At 44.4% G+C, this 19,732-nt stretch overlaps 1 protein-coding gene across 6 annotated transcripts in view; it reads left to right on the top strand.

The window, feature by feature from the left end:
- The window catches only part of WTIP (WT1 interacting protein), a 105,722-nt gene that overhangs the window by 61,833 nt on the left and 24,157 nt on the right, over positions 1 to 19,732 (top strand). The window contains exons 3-4 of one of the 6 annotated variants that reach the window (XM_067540075.1): positions 9,087 to 9,154; positions 10,791 to 11,027. The exons of 2 other annotated variants lie outside the window; for them this stretch is intronic. In XM_067540075.1, the coding sequence (XP_067396176.1) occupies positions 9,087 to 9,154; positions 10,791 to 10,865 (143 nt within the window). In that variant the 3' untranslated portion in view covers positions 10,866 to 11,027. Of the gene's footprint in view, positions 1 to 2,889; positions 2,972 to 3,292; positions 3,443 to 9,086; positions 9,155 to 10,737; positions 11,028 to 19,732 lie in introns of those variants that run through there. 3 more of the 6 variants (XM_067540076.1, XM_067540074.1, XM_067540073.1) reach the window with 3 other exon arrangements.

The raw sequence follows: 19,732 nt of genomic DNA, 5'->3' as shown, positions 1-19,732 counted from the left end.
GGAATGTGGATGTGTCAGCCACAAACGCACATATGAGTTTAGGGGGAACTAAAAAGATTGTGAACCTTTTGTTTTCTTTTGGCACTTCTGTAATTTACAGACAGGGCAAATTGTTCTTTTCTTAATACAGTAAAAGAAAGTGGGCCTCCTGAATGAGACCAATCTACTAAGTTTTATCCTTTGGTAAATTAGAGATGAGTAACAGGATCCCTTGAGATTGATGGATTTGTTATTGTTTAATATGTTCTGTGTTGCCAACTGTCTTGTTTTTATTGCAAGCTCCTGGTATTTGGAGTTTTCTATAAGGCCACAGCTCCTGTGATTACCTGAGAATCTCCGTTTCCTTCCCTTTTTTTTTTTTTTTTTTTTTTTAAAGTAACTTTCTAGCCCCCATGGATGCAGAGAAAAGATTGAAAATGTAACCCCCTAAACCTGAAGGCAAATAAAAATACCCAACATTTATTATTTTTTAAAGTCTCATGTTTTTAAGCCAATGATGTTCACATCTAATTCATGATTTTTGAACGTTTGGGGTTGGCAGGACTGAGTTTTTATATAGCACCATAGAAAGGCATGATGCCCTATATAGCAAGTAAAGATACAGCCCTGTGCCAAAGAGCTTACAATCTAAGGGCCCGATCCTGGCCCCCATCCCGAGTCCATGTGCTGTTCTGACATTATGTAGGAGTCTAAAGGCGATACAAGAGACTGGGGAAGAATTCCTCTGGCACAGGGGCAGCACAGGACCAATTTACTAGTCTCCCAGGATACTATAGCCTCAGCACGGTGGGCAGGGCAGGGTGAAGCCTGTTTGTAGTGCTCGCCAGGGCCTGCAGAGGTAAGGCTGCTCTAAGTTAGAGCAGCTCCAAGCTAATGCCAGGGGTCAATCTGGCACAAAAGGGGGCACCTCCTGCTGGGCTGCGCCTTCTGGGCTGAGTCTCCCAGGAGAGGAGAATCTGGCCCCAAGCTTATAATGGAAATGCTAACAGAACTTTAAATTGGACTCAACGCACGTGCTGCTATTAGTGAAGTCCAGTGTCAGTGTGCAGAGTTCCCGAGCTTTGCTTTCTCTTTTGAGTCAGCTGCAATATAGTCAATTATCTGCTGCTGTCAATTAACTGTGTGTGTACGTTTACATGTCAGTTTATCATGTACACCTTCAGATGTCACCAAATGCTAGTATGAGACCCATAGTTATGGTGTCCTAACACCATTCATTACAAAGATGACATCTTACGCTGCTAACCAGCAATTGGATCCATGTTTTACATTGCTCAGTAAAACAAATATACACAGTTCATTAATCAATCCGGCATGAGAAACCAGGAATTACTTTGTGCCTGGGAAGCTTTATGAGTCATGAATCAGAACTCTGAGTTGTTGTATTCCTCAGAGAGGTGTGGTAATTCCCTGTCTAGTGTCATATTTACCCACTGAAGTGGAAATTATAAAGTAAAATTAATAGTGGAAAGGATGGCTACTAAAAATGCATCATTATATCTTGCATCAGTACTCATGCTCTCCAGAAGAGTCCGTTATAACAGGACACCATGGTTATATTCATGCTCCTTTAGCAAGGAGTTCCTGTAATTTATAGGTGCAATTTCCAAAGTGCTAAGGATAGGCATAATTCTACTTGCATTCAGCCATTGACTTCAGTGGAAGCAGAGCTGGGCCAGTGTTGAGTGCTTTGGAAAATCCCACTCTCTGTTTCATTGCAGCTGTTCCAATAGGGAAGCCACAGCTATCCCTACTAGCACTGCTGTCTATCCCTTCTTTTCTTATTGCTGACAGTGCAGAAGCTTTCTGGGGGACTGGGAGAATGTATGATGCCCTCTTCTGGAGAAATGATATTAGAAATTTAGGTTCAGTGAGTTCTCCACCAGCTTTGTATACAGGCCTATTTAAGAATATTCCTTATATTGTACATTAAGAGACAAGGAATTCCCTTTCTGTATAATTTTCCAGGTCGGTAACTGTAACAATTGACATTTATATTCAGATTTGCTTTAATTAGGGAGCTATTCTCACCTCAGGAAACAATGCACCCTCATCTGACCTCTGATTGTTCATCATACCGGGATGTGTAAATTAGAGTTTTCTGAGCAAAATATAGGCTTCCTGTTCCACACAACTGTAACATTAGATTGTGAAGAGTGTGCCCAGGTATTTTCTTCCAAATGGACAGATAGTCCTGGAGGTGTCATGTGTTGTCCAGAGGGCTGAAGTTTAGATGCATGACATTCCCCTTATTCAGAAAGGATGGTGTGTTGTTCTTAACCAACATTAGTCAGGAAAACAATTCAGGCTTCTCATATGATCTCACTACTGGGCCTCCAACATCACTCTTAGCACAACACTAGTCAATAATTATATAAAACATGCCTGTTTTTACTCATGAAAGAATTTTACACACATTATAATACTTAGCACTTTTTAACTTCAAAGCACTCTACAAATAGTAATTAGGCTTAATCACAGCCCTGTGTCACAGTGAGCGGTTACTACCCCCATTTCACAGAAGGAGAGGTTGAGATGCTGGGTCGATTTCTGATTTCAGTTACACCCATACCTGTGTAACTGAGATCAGAATCTACTCCACTAAGAGTTTGTGACGTGATAAAGGCAACTTAACATCTACACTGAACGACTAGCTCATTGCTGATAACAGGTTTCCCCTTCCTAGATGGCACTGAAAATGCTTTAGCTACTTGAGCATAGAGAGGACTGGGCAATTTTCAGCATAGTTACAGAAAGCTTCACTGAGGCCTGCTGGAACCGGGTCTCAAACACATTTTGTTTCATAAGGTCTAGATCATGCTTTCTGTAACAGAATTGAAAACAGTTTTGTCCAAGCTCTGCTAACACTTTGACTGTTGTTTACACCAGCTGAGGTGAGGGGAAGACAGGAGGGAGCAGGTACTGACAGCCAATGTCGACAATGGAAAATCTTCCTAAACAGTCTCTTTGGGTAAGTCTACAGTGCAAGTGAAGGTGTGTTTGTAGCACGGGTAGGCGTAGCCACACTAACTCGAATCAAACTAGCCCAGGTAACAATGGTAGTATAGATATGGTGGCACAGGCTTCAACATCTGCTAGCAACCAGAGTGCATATCCAGGCTCCCTGGCAGCTTGTACTTGGGTAGATAGTCTGCACTAAAACCTATGCCACTGCATCTATGCTGTTGTTCTTACCCATACTAGTTAGATAAAAGCTAACACCGGTATGCCCACCTGTGCAACAAACAGGCTGCGTCCCAAGCTGACCTGTTGTTTTTCTGGTACTGGGCAGGTGTGAAACTGAGACTCACTTCCTCTGTGCTGCTGAAAACTGGTCAGACAAGGTAGACATGCCAGGGTCTGTATCCTGCTAAAACCACAGAAGAAGGAAGGAAGGAAGCACTGTGTTTATGAAACACAACTGTAGTGATGATACAAAAAGCCACACAAGCAGCTAAGGACTTTAGGCCACGCCATTTATTATAACTGATTTAATGAGCTATCTGCATGTTGCTCCTGGTTTTGTCAGTCTCAGGCTTTTAGAAGGCAGTGACAATACATTGTGGAAGAGGACAGTAGCCTGCAATGGGATACATTAATATAGTCATTAGAAGGGGAAACTGAGCAGCTATGTTTTGGACTAATAGCTCGGATCATGGTGTTGACTTTTACACACACTAGTTGGCTGAGCAGTAACTATAATATTTTCTTGTGCATTCAACATTAATGGAGAGTTTGGAGCTTAAATGTACTAAATGGAATGCACATCATTGCTTATGTTTCTGAAATACACTATGCAGAGACCAAAGTTCTGTAGCAGTTTGTGGTGTTTGAATGATGATTTGTTGTTTCTTGTTTGAGTTAACTATTGTATTATCCTTCACCAAATAAAATCCTCCAAGGTAAAAGTCTTGTTAGGCTTTTTAATTATTATTTAAAATACTAATTACCAGGTAAGGAAGCATTCTCCAGTTATACTATTGATGTGTTATGTGAGCTTAAGCAAGTCACTCTATCTCTCTGTGCCTCGGTTTTCCCATCTGTAAAATGGGGATTATCATGTTTGTCTTCATTTGTAAAGCATTATGAGATCTAGAGATACAAGGTGCTGTATAAAAGTCTGAGTTAAAATCATGTTTAGAAATTGACCTTTTTTATTATACCAGCTGTATGAAAGGTGAAGTTGAGGCAGCCATCTTTGTTCTGGGTATATGGAATGGTAACATTTGGCTGTAAGGATTTGCATGCTGTACAGTTAGTGAAAACTGCCACACAGTGGTGAGCCACTAATGATACACTTTTCCTGTGCTCTGGTTTGCTGAAGCTATTTGATTTCCACAAGGCGATCAGCTACCAGTCAAGTGCCCAGTAAAAGAAGTGCATTTGGGGGCTACATCACAACAGAATTTTTACTCAGTTTGCTCTGGCCAACATTGTGCCCCGTCCTCTACAGTTCTGGAGAGCCCTGACCCAGTGGAACTGCATCAGTTGTACTTTGCTACAAAAAGAATGGGGGTTAGCTCCATGGAGCTTTGTTCTGCAGGGCTTTCTATAGCCCAGAATGCAAGGCACTTTGGAGTACAGGGCAGGGCCTGTGGATCATCACCAACATGGATTTACAGCCATTCTCCTTCACATGGTTTGGGCTCTGCACCATGAGGCTACCATGGCTGCCCTGGCCCAGAGGAGGATTCCCTTGCCTGCAGCGATCGCATCTGGGCTAGAGTCCAGGATTTGGCACTTAATGTCTTCGGGCTGCAGGTGCCAATGACGGTGGGTGGGTGCGGGGTGCAAGGCGGAGAAAGAGAGCGAGAATTACCATTTAAAATAGCAATGTGAGTTTTCTTCCCCGATTTACTTGTTGGGAGTCCTTGTGTGTAACATGGAAATGTTACTGAGTGGGCAAGCAGAAGCTCCTGGCCATAGTGAGGCCCTTCATTTGATTTCTAACACCTGAAAGCACGTAAACAGCAGGTTCTTAGGCCTGCCAGCTCTGAATCAGAGGGCATGAACAACCACGTCCCCCTTTCAAGAACCACCCCACAGCTTTTTTTTTTTTTTTTTTTTGGTATTAGCTCTTTGATTGCCATGTGGCTCTGAACTGGGTAACACAGTCGGGGTAGACGACAGCGTTTGGGTTTTTTCCCTGCCCTTCTAGAGCCTTTGTAACCCTCTCCCGGCCAGTCCCTCCCACCCCCATCTTCCCAGTGACTAGAGATGAGCGCATGCTTCCTGCTCCCGGGCCCACACTGGGTGTAACTCCTCTACAAGCTGGCACAAGCCACAATATGTTTAGGGGCAAGGCAGAGGACTGGAAAAAACACTTTTCAAGTGAGCCAGAGTGACACTTAAGGAGACCCGTGGAAACTAGGCATTGATGTTGCCCCGATCCCGATGGCTTGCGTGACTAAGGGATAATACTGATGGCGGAGGAGTACACTGTATGAGGCAATAAAGAGCTTTAAGAGGTGATTAAAGATGCAAACGAAACAGAGACTTTCATGTTACCATAAAAATCATCATTTTGCTCATGCTTTGTGTGGTTTTGAAAGCGGGGGAGGGCAATGCCTCCTTGTTCACTGAGGTGGTGCTGAGCTCAGGGCTCAGGTGAGTAACTGCCAGGGTGGGCGGCAGAGTTCTGAGGGAAGGAGTTGCCCGGAAAGGAGCAAGGCAGCTGCTCACGTAGGGCTGTGCGCTGTCAGCATGGACTTGTGTGCATGTACAAGGGGATAAGGTGAGACGTGGCTGTTCTGTGATTGGCTGAGATCCTTGCCTAGGCACATGGAGACACATGTAGAGCGCTGTCTCCTTTACACGAAGCAGGCAGATGCACATTGGCCTGAAGGAGTTTTTATAAGGCAGGTTACAGGTGACTGGAGTCTGAGTGTTTGTGGTGATTTGGGTCTTTCGTCTCTGGAGGGCGAATACACTTGGCTCGTTGAATCCATTTATGCCTGAAGTGTCTGAGTGGGCTATTGGATGGCCAACGGGATGGGTGGTGCTGTCCCGAAGGAAGAAGGGGAGAGCAACAGATGGGAGGAGGAGCAGGCACTGGGGCTCCTCCTCTTGAGGAATCAGGTAGGGCAGAAGGAGGGTTCCTGATTGGATCCGGCTGCTGGAGGCGGGGTGGAGTAGAGAAGGAAGGAGGGTTTTGCGAGGGGGAGCAGTGACCGCTGTACCCCGGCTTCTCAGGGCAGGGATAGGAAGCAGGTTTCAGGGAATGGCCAGGCTCTGGATATGTAGGGGAGAAGTATCTGGGGGGGGGGGCAGCTCTGCAAGCAGAGCGGAGAGGCAGGTTGGAGAGCTACAACAGCCGAGCCAGGATGAGCGAGTGGTTGATGACGGGTGAGGACGAGGATTACAGGGACTGGAGACTAGGGAGGGGAGAGTGGCTCCAACAGCTGGGCCACAGCAGAGGCAGCTGTGCTTGCACGGCCCACAGGGACTGAAGGATGCTATAACAGATGAGAACAGACGGAGCTGACCAGTAGGTAAGACTGGATCGCTGTCACTCAGGATCCTGGGCTTTGTCCTCACAGTAGTAATCTTCTCAGGTGCGCTCCCAAACACCACAGTGTATCTGCTGCAGGTTGCATTTTGAGTGAGGCTCCAGAGGAGACAGTTTACAGGGGGAGCCACGTTTTCAAAGGTCACTTGAATGCGCACACACATGCAGAATGACTAACTGTACTCAGCAGAGAGCCTTGTTTTGAGCACACAGGCAGAATCAGGTGCAGACACAGCATGCACGGTTTAACACATGCATCCCTTTGAAAAACTCTCCCTTAATACTCCGGTAAGTGTTTATCCACTGACGCGTAATCAGGCTGAAAGTTTATAAATCAGTCAGACAGTGCAATGACTTTATTGCCATGAATGGACCCATTTTACAGAAGGGACTTTAAACACGAGTCAGGAGGCACAGAACCTTTAACTGAGTGTCTGCCTACCAGTAGCACCAAGAGAGAGCCACTTGTGAGCAGTACGCTACCGTTCAGGAATCTGCATGGAAGGAAACATTTCCTTGGCTATGCCGATAATCCTCCAGACAACCACATACAGCATGTGATTACCCAGAAGTGTCAGCTCAGGTCCCCATGTCTCTGTGCCACACATTTTCCTAGGGTCAGAACACAGCAGCAGTTTCTAAAAGACACTTTTTTAAACATTTAAAATTAATCACATTTTCCTCAATGTTGTTTACAGCAACAATAAAGAGCCCCTCCTTCCCCTCCCCTGATTCATTCTGCTAGCCCACTCTCAGTGAACAGCCCTGAAATTTAAACTCATGGAGGCTGGTAGCCCCGTATTTATGGGGGAGTGCCTCAGTTCTGCAACTTGTTCTTTTTCTGGGTCTCTGAGAATCCAAGTTTGTGCCTTTGGGGGACAGTTGTGCATGTTCTACATAATAAAAGCCACTTCAGTATATATGTAGTTAGTCCAGTGGTTTGCCACCTTTTTTTCATTTGCGGACCCCTAAAAAATTTCGAATGAAGGTGTGAACCCCTTTAGAAATCTTAGACGTAGTCTGCAGATCTCCAGGGGGGTCGCAGACCACATGTTGAAAACCACCGTTCTATGGTAATGACAACCTTTTATGGACCTGTTAGACATAGTCTGCGAACCCCCAGGAGTCTGTGGACCACAGGTTGAAAACCACCGAGTTAGTGTATTCAAAGAGGATTGGCATGTAAGCATAGGGTGCCTTGCACTGTTCATAGGCCTGTGGGGTCAATAGACACGCTGCAAATGGCTTGTTTGCGGCCCTTAATAGGGTATGTTGCCATTTCTTTACGCAAGCAACTGCCTGTTAATGGTTTGATGTGCACACCGGACTGGGTGTAGCTTGGGCTAAATAAATCCCTGTTGATGAACAAAGTTTCCTGGAGATTAAATGAGTTACACCAGGAGGAGTTTGGCTCCTTGGCCTGATTTCTTCTCTTACGCACACTGGTTCTGACATTAAAAGAACTCCTGATTTACACCAGTGGAGGCGAGAGAGGAGACGCAGACCCTTTGTGTCTGAATGACTGACTGGTTGTGGTGTTTCTGCATTCCTGGAGATCATGGTGTTTGTTGAACTGAATCTCTAGATTAACTGGAACCTGTCGTATATTTTTGAACTATAAAGGTGTCCAGAGTTTAGATGATGAACATATATGTTATAAATACAGTTAGCTTACTCCTTATAAACCCTCAAAGCTTGAAACTCAGATCTGGTTCCCCCTCCATCACCTATGCATACTGCCGGTTCAAGGTGTGTTAATAAAAAGTTCTTAATTTACAAGTTAGAAAAAGTTAAGATGTTTTTGTTTCTAATTTCTTATACTGGGATCGGAAAGTCAAGGTGGGTTCTATTACCAATAACAAAGATCCTGCCGTTAAAATTTACCTGTCAATTTTGTTGATGATGAACAACCCAGACCATTCTCACATATCACTGCAGAGCCAATACAGCTAACAGGAGCCTCTCTTGGTTGACCAACTGGGGGATTGAACCTGGAACTTCAACACCTAGCAAGAGCTACTGCAGTGTGAGCTCAAGAGCCACACCTCTGTAGTAGGTGTCTATAATGACCCGTAATCTCTGGATTGGCACAGCAAGGGGCCCATAACATACACTCACCAGTGGGTTACGCAAGCAGGAGTTTTTATCAGCAGCATTAGTGGCTGCAATTGGGTCTGGAGTTATGATGTAAGAACCTGCCGTTTATTTTATACTTTCCTGACAGTAACTCTTCTTTAAGAAAACGATTATTCAAGCAGCATGGCCCTTAAGGGCAAGGAGTATCTCTTTTCTGTTTGTACAATGCCTACCACAGTGGGACCCTAATCCCTACTGAATAGTGGGCACCATCATAATATAAATATTAATTAATCATGCAAATTAGAAAGGAGAAATAATGGGGAGGGAGTGGTCCTGAAGTCAAATGTGAAGCCATATCATTCTTGGTGGTGTCCATTCAACGTCAGTGTTTCTTCTAAAATAGTACAGTGCAGCACCTGTAAAAAACATGTTCCCACTGGACCACGCTTGCTCTGGAAATGGAGTACAAGACTCTGACAGTAAAATATTTTACTAACAGGGAGAAGACTACGAGGAAAAGCCTTCTACAATGTCAATGGTAAAGTGTACTGTGAAGAAGACTTCCTAGTAAGTAAGATTTCAGGCCTTTCTTTTGTTTGCTTGTTTTTAAACTGAACGTTTCTTTTGTGCTGGCTGATGTGCAGCGTGAGGCCAGTTCGCCTTTTGAGCCTATGTCGGCTCCCACCGAAGTCAATGAAAGTTTTACCATTGACTTGAGTGGGAGCAGGATGGGGCCCTTAGTCTGAAGTTGTAGCCATGAAACCAAGTACATCACTGCCTGTAAATCATCTCCCAGTGTAAACTATAAGAGTAAACACTGAAACTGCTCAAGCGTTGGGCTTGAATTGCAGCCCTAAAACTTGCCAAGCCTGAGCACAAACTCAAACATCTGGGGAATACCAATCCTAACAAGAGGAGAGACTTCTTTGGACTGCAGCATGTCTTCGCTGTGTACAGTGTTGCTTTGTTAAAGCCTAGCTTTAATCACTATTGTGCTACCAATTGCGTGGGTCTGCACTGTAATTCGCAGAACACTGTTAGCCATGGAGGAACCATTAATTTTCTCGCAACACACCCAGTGAAAAAGAAAAATGGAGTATGCTGCTGAGCTGTGGTGTTCCAAAATAAAATGTTTGGACAATTAAGGGGGAGGATTCTACAAGTAATTCAAACAGAAAGGAAATGATTAGATTGAACGTTGCTCTATACGTCATCAAGATTAAGATGAGATGATGTTTGGGAACTGAAGTCAGAGAAGAGTGTCTCATGTTTGCTTGCAGGATGACATATTATAGAATCAATATGTTGAATTTTCAGCATATGGCTCTTTATTTATTGAAACAGCAGCATGCATTTGGAGGCTGTGTCTGAGGTTATCCCCCTTCCATATGTACTGAGGGTATTAATATCCCCTTCGCATAACCCCAAACAATTTTTATCTCACACTAGAAACTTTAATTGGCAGTTCCAAGGCTTCGCAAGTGCCCTTCTCATCAGTGCAACCCATTAAAATCAAGGAAATCTCTAGTGTAGTTATATCTACCATCATGTATCTGCACACAGCCCTATTCCCATCCTACATGTCACCAGACTAGAGCCCGTTGAAAAAAGGTAACTGTATTAAAAAAAAAAAAAAATTAAGCATTTTTAATTTCATTTGGCATTTTGGTGGGGAAAATCCCACCTTCTCACTGTTTTTACCCTACCCACCTCTATTTTCCAGTGGGGAAAAAAGGGAGGAAAGTGTAAAAAAAAAAAAAAAAAAAAAAAAAAAAAAAAAAAAAAAAGTGAGTGAGTGGGATTTTCTTCCCCACCAAAATATTTCAATATTTTTTAAAAAATATATACAGAAATTTATTTTGAATTGTCGTCAAAAAACAGGTAATTCTGGAGAATCAAAATACTTGTGATTACACTGAAATGTTTTGCAAAATACCATATTCCAACTACTTTTTTCATCGAAAAATGTTTAGCTGCTGAGTCCCTTGCAATAAAAACTACTTCTCTCGCAATCCAAACATCTGCTTATTCAAACTCAGACATGCTATATATTCTAACCTTGTACTTTCTCCTTTAACAGTTTACATATTTTATATTACTCATCTGCAATCTCTCTGTTGCTGAAATACCTTCATCTTCCTTTATTGTAGGCCTTACACTTAGGACTGGTTGAAAATTTTCCATTGAAACTATTTTTCCATAGAAAATTGGAACTTTGACTAAACGAATCTTGCATGGATGGAGCCTGCTTTCCTCGGAAAAACCCAAAAACTCTTAAGTCCAAAAACTGAAACGTTTTTGGTCGAAATCTTTCAGTTTTCAGCTGAAAGTGATGTATTTTAACCTTTTAGACAAAAAGTTGAAATTTTCAGCTGAAAACATCCCATTTTCTGAGCAGCTGCTCTTTCTGCACTCACCCTTCTCTCTGAGCAACAAAAAGTTTTGCTGGCATAAGTACTCATGTAGATATGGTCTTACATGGTGTCTAAAGTTTGAAGTGCTACAGCTCAGCTATTAGTTAGCTGGAGGGAGCTAAAAGAAAGGTAAGCTTGGAAGCCTTTATTTAAAGAAGGATCCATTTTAACTATTGAACACACTTACTCCTAGCTGCTTTGAAAAGCCAGTCGTTCCCCTAAGAAGAAATGCTATAAGTCTGTAGGCGATGCGCAGTGCTTTTTAGATTCAACAAAGCGATTTAATCTCCATTCTAGGTACAACTCGCTATGCAGCTTTAACTATGGATTCCCTCCTGATGTCCTTGTAGCACTGAAGTAGAGATATTAGAGACAGGGACAACACTGCAGTATTAGGTCATCCAGTCCACCGCCCTCCCAATGTGGGATTGTTTCCTACTGGCTGTTTTCTGACGTTTTGTTCAGTCCAGTTTTAAGCGTGTAAAGGGAGGGAGCTTCCACCACCTTGCCAACAGCAGACATTAGGCTGAAACAATCCTTTGGGGATGCGTTTGGAAAAAGGGTCACATTTAAAGTTTTAGCTTAAAATATATTAGGCTGGATTCTGTGCTGCGCCCTTTGCCAGGCACTGCACCGATGGCCCCGCTAAGGAGGAGGGTGCTACTCTAACACACAGCAGCCTCCCAACAACTGCCAACAGGCTGCACCCCAGCGCAGAATCTGCACAACCCTGGGGCCACTCCTCGCCCCACAACCCCCAAACACGGCCCCTAGGCTTGAAGTGGGGACAGCAGAGGGACAATGTACACCAGACTTATGTTGTTCCTGCACCAGGGAAATTCTCCTTTAGGCATTGCAGCCCCTTTATAGTCAGAGTTGGAGAAAAAACAAAATAAAAAAAACAACCCACTGATGTGGGCCAAATTCTGACCCCACCCCTATTTCACAACTATAAATGTCGAACGGTGATGCCTGAATTGTTGTTTTCAGGCTGCCTATATTATAAGCTAGTCACGCCAACAAGTAGTTGTCTAACTTGGGCATCCATGTTCTCACATGGCTTTTGTTTGCAGTGTGAACAGGATAATACAGTTATAAAACACGCTAGGAAATCCTGTGGCAGCTTCATTGAGCTACAGGGCAGCAGTTCTGTAACTCTGTTGTTCTGTACATGTGACCAACACAATGAGCTGTAGAGCACAGACACACCTAACTTGCATTTTTGGGGCGGAGACTGTATCTCCATCTGCATGTGGAAAGTACCTAGCACACTGTGGCTATGGGTGAAATCCATATAACAGCTGAGCCAGAAAGCCCTGTTCTGACACAGGCTTGTAGCATAGACAGCAATGTAGCATTTCCTTTGATTCCCAGAGGCAGCTGCACGGTTGTCAATGTTTCATTGCCCATAAACTCTTAGAAATAGCAGTCGTAGCAGCCTCTCATTTCCCTCCCAGCAAAAGACATAATGATGGTTGAAGTGATGTTTGCTTGTTACCTGGCAAAGAACCCCTCACAATCTGATCCTGAACCACATTGGTGCTATTTTTAACAGAACAGCTTTGAGTTCAGCACAGCTTTCTGGGTGTGGCTCTGAAAGAGAAACCATAAAAACTCATTTTCTGTCTGATCTGTGCCAACATGTGGCACTTCTCATAAGAGTGTGGGTTTCCCCTGGCATCCTTGTTCCTGACACAGTCATGTAGCAGAATGCATGTTGGTTGTCTCTCTGCTCCAGAAGCACATGCATTTCAGTGATGATGCAATTCCTGGGCCAGATTTTCAGAAGATTTCAGCTCCCATGTAAGCAACAACGTAAGTGGCCAAAGTTTCAAAAGAGCTCAGCATACTGGCTGCATATTGGCTGCTGAGCTGTTCTGAAAGACGTTCCATAAGTGTTGCTAGGTGCTGAGCCTTTCTGAAAATATGGCCCACTGTTTGTAAAGCACTGAGAGCTCTTTATGGATGAGATGTAGAGGGGAGGTAGATGTTGTCATTCTCTATGAACAAGTTCAACTGCACCACCAACATGAAGGCAGGACATACATACACGCAGCAAAATTGTTGGCAGCAGCTGCAAAGTACATTCTTCTCCCAAATAGTTTCTCCACCTGTTTTTTCTCATTGCGGGCATAGATGCTCTCACTCTTCACCTGTAGGGAGGAAGTGCTAGAAGTCTTTAGCACTGTTGGTGGGGCTGCGGATAAGGCAGACAGACTGGAGATGGACACAGGGGTACAAGAGCAGCATTTCTTAACCTTTGTGGTCAAAGGACCCAGTTGAGAAGGATGATTGCCTCTAATAACCCAGCCCTGAGGTGTATGCTGCCCCTGGGTAGGAGGTGCTGCTGGGGGAGATGGTCAGCTCCTGCCTCCAGAGGTGGGTGGGAGACCCTCAGGAGGTTGCTCTCTGCACTCACCGCAGCTCCAGTCCCATGGGGCTGTCGGGGCTTGGCTCAGCTCCCTATTCAAGGCATTGCAACCTCCAGGGTTGCGGCACTGCTCAGGTTTGGCCCTGCTCGCGTGACAGGAGACTCAATGGGCCAGATTTGTGTGAGTGGCCTTGTGACCTGGTGTGTGGGGTTGCAGCACCACTCACTCAAATTGGGCCTGGCGCTGGCCCCTTATCAGCATGAAACACTCCAGCAACCCAATTTTGACTCATGCCCCATGAGCTAAGTGAATAATACTGTGAAAGTAGTGATGCTAACAGGGAAAGGCAGATGAATGCGCTAAAGACTACAGGTGGCAAGCCCAGGACCCTACAATAGGTTCATGGCACTCTCCATTTTTGCACTTGATATCCCAGTTCCAGCTCGACGCTGCACTACACCACCTCTGGAAAAGTTTAAGCCTGGATCGTCTTAGTTAAATGCAATGAGTGAATCGGGTAAAAAAAATGCAGATAATTCTACTTCTGTATGAGCACATGCTAGAGATAACTAATCACTGTTATTTCCACTTGGAGCGCTTAACTATAAATGCAGGGCACTAACTTTACTCTTTTCTTAAAAACTCATTTTGTATGGATTTCCTTTGGTTTCAGAGGAGGTGTTAGTGCTCCTCCCCCCCCCCCCCCTTTAAGGTAGCAAGTCTAGCAACATCTAGCTCTTGCCTCACTCCTGTTATGATAGTTACTTCATGAAAGGAGATAAAACAAATGACAGTTTAATCCTCCCCTGAAAGCTCTTAGAACACAGCTGGCTAGCTAGCCATAACAGGGACACTTGTTCTTAGCGGAGTGAGTAAAAATAAATGCCTTCCACTATAATAAATAATCCAGTCAGGTGTTCTTGTTCCATTTTATTGATAAATGCTGTATAATTAAGGGGCAAAGAAAAATAGTTCAGTCATTTTAATCCTGGCCAATCTGTCTTTAGCCCTTCAATGTTTAAATAGCTCCTAAAGAAATTTTAAATAAATTATTGTTCTTGGCAAAAAGATTTAGAAAAGGTCACCAAAGCATCCAAAGTCTGATGTTATCTTCCTCATCCTTCTTTTAGATAAGGTTTTTCCCCTTCTCTCTGCTGCGGTAGTATCATTGGGTAGGGTGGGGGGAGTGGGGGGCCTCTTGCAGAGACTGAGGCAAGATAATTTCTCCCTGGAGAGGGGATGAATGAGAAAATGACCTACACTTGACAGATGTTAGTCATGTCACTTAATACACTAGTGGAAAGTGTTCAATACTGTGGCAACGACGGCAGTACAAGACCTCGAACAGGCAGCCCTAGTAGCACTGCGTGTTGTTAAGGTTACCTGACACTTCCCATTATAAGGGCCTTTTTTCAGTGCCCTAAAACTTTGCCAAACTTAGGCTGAAATATTCCATACCAGGGGGCTGCCTCAGGCTAATTATTATTATTAAAGTTGCAGCTCATACAGGTCAGTCATTTCTGTGAAAAAGGTTAGGGAAAAATACATTGTTGTGCACAAGTTAAGAAAATGCTTAGTACCAGTTCATTGAGAAGCTCGGATACAGGAACTTGGAGTTTGGCAAGGGCATCGCCATGGTGTCAGGGATATGCTTTTTGACTTCCCTGTTTAAAAAAAAAAAAAAAAAAAAAAAATCACGAAATTTGACCAAGTTATAAGCTGCTGGAAAAAAAAACCACCTCAGTTAGCACATGCTCAATAGAGCCTTGTTAGAGTTTGGCAGCTAAACTTTCCAAAGATTCCATCTGTACAGAGCATGTGCCAGCCCCTCACAGGTCCTAATGCCATCCAGATAGCACATGCACCATCCCCACAAAATGACTGAGGATGCACTAGCCTCCAATGCAGGGGTGTCCTTCCATGTGCTCCTGCTGGTGCCAGCAGCCCACTGTGCGCACCAGGCACAGGAACTGAGTGTTTTCCCCTCTGCTCTCAATGCGCCCTGTACTGGCACCCAGATAGCATAGCCTGATTTCAACGTACAGGGGTCGGGAAAGGGAAAGGACAGGATTAGAGCAGGGCTTCAGAAGGGGGAAAATAGGGGGAGGCCAGAACTGGGTCATAGGAAGAATTAGGGGCAGCAGGCTGTGGGACAGGAGATATGATGTGGCCATGGGGCAGGAGCTGAGGCGGGGTAAGATGCAGGAGATAGGGAATAGCTGGGGGGGTGAAGGATCTGTAATTAAAGAGTGAATCATAATGCGTGTGCACAAGGAGGCCGAGTTGCAGTTGCACAGATGCGTGACTTTGCAATGTTCGCGTTCTTTTATCATAGATGTTTGATAATGTAATATAGAATAGAATAGAGCTCTCGTGTGTAGGATTGGTTAAGAACAAGCGTACTATACTTAGAGATATGTGAATCAGTTCAATGACTCCCTCCTACAAAATGAAGCCAGGTTAGTGAGATTGTGTAGGGGCTGATCCTGCTTTCACAGAAGTCAGTGGTAAAATTCCCATCAAACCCAAAGGGAGCATCATTGGGCCCACAGAGGCAAATATAGGATAAGAATATACCCGCAACTTGCACCTAAACTTGATTCTGCATGGGGAAGAGGAGATGAGGGCACAGCTAGACAACTGTAAACACTTCAGGGCAGGGAGTATGTCGTCATATGTTTCTGTAGCACCTATCATAATGGGGCTCAAACGCTAATTGGGGCCCGTAAGTACTGTTGCAATATTAACTATCTAATAACAAGATAGTTCTTTGTAGTTTTTGCATATGCTATTGCCAAGTCTGGCAGTATGGAAAATAGAGAAGCCCCATCATGATAGCGGGGACCCTAGGAAGATAGTTTTTATTTAGTGTAATGGAGGCTAGTGTCAGCAGGAGTCAGAGGTTTGATTTTCCATCTCGGTGATTATAAATGGTTGTAGATCTCCCTTGAGAGCTGAGCTTTGGAAATGGTGCATTAACTGAGACTCTCCATCAAAAAATAGACTTGTGTTGAAAAGGTAAATGGAGAAAACTGTAGCTTGTTAGTTTCCCATCTAAGGGGAATAGTGTAGTAAATGAAGGTCTAGATAAGTATGTGACTGTAATATTTACTTTTAAATAAAGTCTCCCTAAAGAAAACATATTATTAAAATACATATTCCACTCATAAGGCAGACAGATAAGGTTGTTTATTGACATCTTCAACAACATAATGGAAATAAGGCTTGGAAGGGTATCTGCTAATGTACACATGGTATACAACAGAGGACTCTATTCTTCAAGTGCTCTAAAAGCCCTGTAGGCATCCCATAGAGAGAATGGTTATAGGATCTGGTCCATTATTTGTATTTTACGCAAACAATTATATATTCAAAGCAAAAAGAAAATAAACCACTTGTGTTAAAGTATTATTAGGACCCCTGATGATACCACTGAAAAACAAAGACTATATAACCCATTAACATAATCTATGTGGGAGAAATAAGATAAAATAGTTGTCCCAAAAAAAAAAAAATCCCACTTTTCTTTATTTTTTCTCAACAACTTACAAGGCCACCAGTGGTCCCAATTTTATTTTATAAACAGATTTGATAGTGGTGAAATGACATTGAATCATCAGGATATCTTACATTAGAATGCTGTGTCAGAACTAGAGATGGCCCAAACTGCACAATTCCTTAGTGTTCTGGTGTGTTTGGATCTGGAATTTTTATTTGCCCTGTGAATTTTGGACTTGGATTTTACTGCCAAATTCTGGAGTTTGTGGACCTGGCTGTGGTTTGGGTTCATCTTTAATTTTAACGTGAGACGTTTGCACAAGTGGTGTGATGAGACCACCACATTAAGGTGTTATGACAAAAGGGGCGTAAACTAGTGCAAACTTCCCACTGATGTCTGTGAGGCCAGGATTTTACTCATGGAGTTAATCCTGGAGGACAAATTTTTGAAGATGAAAACCCAAAAACAAAGGTTCATGTAAAAACATGAGCATGGAGACTAGGAAAGGTAGGGATGATCGCTGCCACTGGTGAAATATTGCCAAGCTGCGGACCTGACGAAATCTCAGTCTTGAAATTTGAGACCAGCTAGAGTCCAGCAAAATCTCCAAAGTCCAGAAAAGAATGGTAACTGCACATATTGACCTAGATGATAATGTAAATTAGCTAGGAAAATGTGTGGATGAAGGCGGGAACTCCCTAAATGTTACGCACCCTTTTCTGAGTAACTCAGCATTAGACAAGATTTTAAAAGAAAGTGTCATCCAGTTAGGAATGAAAGTTGCAGAGGGCTTGCCTCCTGTGGTAGAAAGAGTTGTAAACAGCTAAAGACAGATCAGAAGAATCAGACTCTGGGAATCTGCAGAAGAAACAGGAATAGGGATCGATGCAGTTCTGTTTTTGTTTCATCATTATGGAAAGGTTCTTCTGATTGTGGTATGCTCTATATTGGCTAGCAATGAGTCTCAGTTACAAAATCAAGTTGATCAGATGCCAGTCATCACTTCACTAACGGCTGTCAATTAATGGCATTTAATGCATGCAATTAACACAAAACAAATTAACTTAGATTTTTTTTTAAAGTTGCAATTAATCACAGTTTTAAGCGCACTCCAATAATAATAGAATACCAATTTCAATTTATTATAAATATTTGTGGCTGGTTTTCTATGTATTCAAATATATTGATTTCAATTACAAACACAATACAAAGTGTACAGTGCTCACTGTATTATTATTTTTATTTTTATTACAAATATTTGCACTGGAAAAAAGATTTCAGAAAAGGAATAGTATTTTTCATTTCACCTCATAGACAAGAATAAGATTTCATCGCAGAGGTTACGGATTCCGTGACTTCCAGAGACCTCCATGAAATCATCCTCTTCAGCTTCCGGGGGCTGCAGGGACCCCAGAGCTCTCAGCCGCCACAGGCAGCGAAGGTCCTGGAGCTCTGGGGGAGGGGCAGCTCTCAGCCGGTGCAGGAGGCCTGCATTTTCAAGCTGTTGCCAGCAGCAGAGTCCATTGCTGTCTGGCCGTGTGGGCAGCAGGGACCCCCTGGTTCTAAGCCATCGGAGGGACCCTGCAGCCCCCAGCCGCTGCAGGCGGCCCCGCAGCAGTGAGCTGGGGCAGCGATGAGCAGACCCTGGAGCCTCGAGCCGCTGCGGGCAGTGGGAGGCAATCCACTGCCATCCACCATGGTCGGGGCACCCCGCTCCCTTCCACCACAGCGGGCAGACCTCGAATCCACAAGTCACGGACCCGGTGGTGGCAGGGACCCCGCAGCTCCGACCCACTGTCAGCTGCTGTCTGCCGGCACAGGCAGTGACACCCCCCGGCTCTGAACCACTGCAGGTGGTAGGGACCCTGCAGCCCCCTGCCGGTGTGGACAGCCCCGCAGCCATGAGCTGGGGCGGCAATGTGGGGACACCAGAGTCCAAAGTCACCATGGGGGATTCCAGAGTCCCATTGGCCCCCGCAGCTCCTAGCCACCCCAGGGCCCCCCACAGATCCCAGCCTCCACCAGGGACCCCGCAGCCATGACCCGCCTCGGATTGTGGGGATACCCCACAGCCCCCAGCCTCAGCGGCGGACACCAGAGACATCACCCGTGGCCGGGGTGGACAGAAGCAGGGAGCCACAGAGGTGGCTGGGGACCCAATGCCGCTCCCTTTGCTGCACCCTCCCACAGTGGGGCTAGAGCTCTCATCTTCCCCCCTCGGGCATTTGGTCAGCCCCTCCCCCCATCATTTTTAGTAGAAGTCACAGATAGGGTCACGGCTTCAGTGAATTGCCAGTGACCTGTCCGTGACTAAAAATAGCTGTGACGAAATCTTAACCTTGATTCATAGACTTTAAGGTCAGAATGGACCATTTAGTCTGACCTCCTGTATAATGCAGGCTACAGAACCTCACCCACTCCTGTAATAGACCCCCTAACCTCTGGCTGAGTTACTGAAATCCTCAAATAATGGTTTAATGACTTCAAGGTACAGAGAATCCACCAGCAAGTGACCCATGCCCCAAGCTGCAGAGGAAGGCGAAAAACCTCCAGGGTCTCTGCCAATCTGCCCTGGGGGAAAATTCCTTCCTGACCTCCAAATAGCATGATCAGCTAAACCCATGTGGGGCAAGACTCACCAGTCAGACCTCATACAAATCCACTCAGTCCTACTTCTTGTTCAGCCAATTGCCAAGACAGTCAAGTTTATTTACATTTATGGGAGATAATGCTGCCTGCTTCTAATATACGTCACCTGAAAGTGAGAGCAGGTGTTCGCATGGCACGGTTGTAGCCAGCGTTGCAAGGTATTTACGTGCCAGGTACACTAACCATTTGTATGCGTCTTCATTCTTCGACT

This window comes from Emydura macquarii, unplaced genomic scaffold (assembly GCF_026122565.2).
Source record: "Emydura macquarii macquarii isolate MOO-44397 ecotype Brisbane River unplaced genomic scaffold, CSIRO-AGI_Emac_v2 contig_561, whole genome shotgun sequence".
In the NCBI taxonomy this organism is placed as follows: Eukaryota; Metazoa; Chordata; order Testudines; family Chelidae; genus Emydura; species Emydura macquarii.
This window is presented reverse-complemented; position numbering and strand designations above follow the sequence as displayed.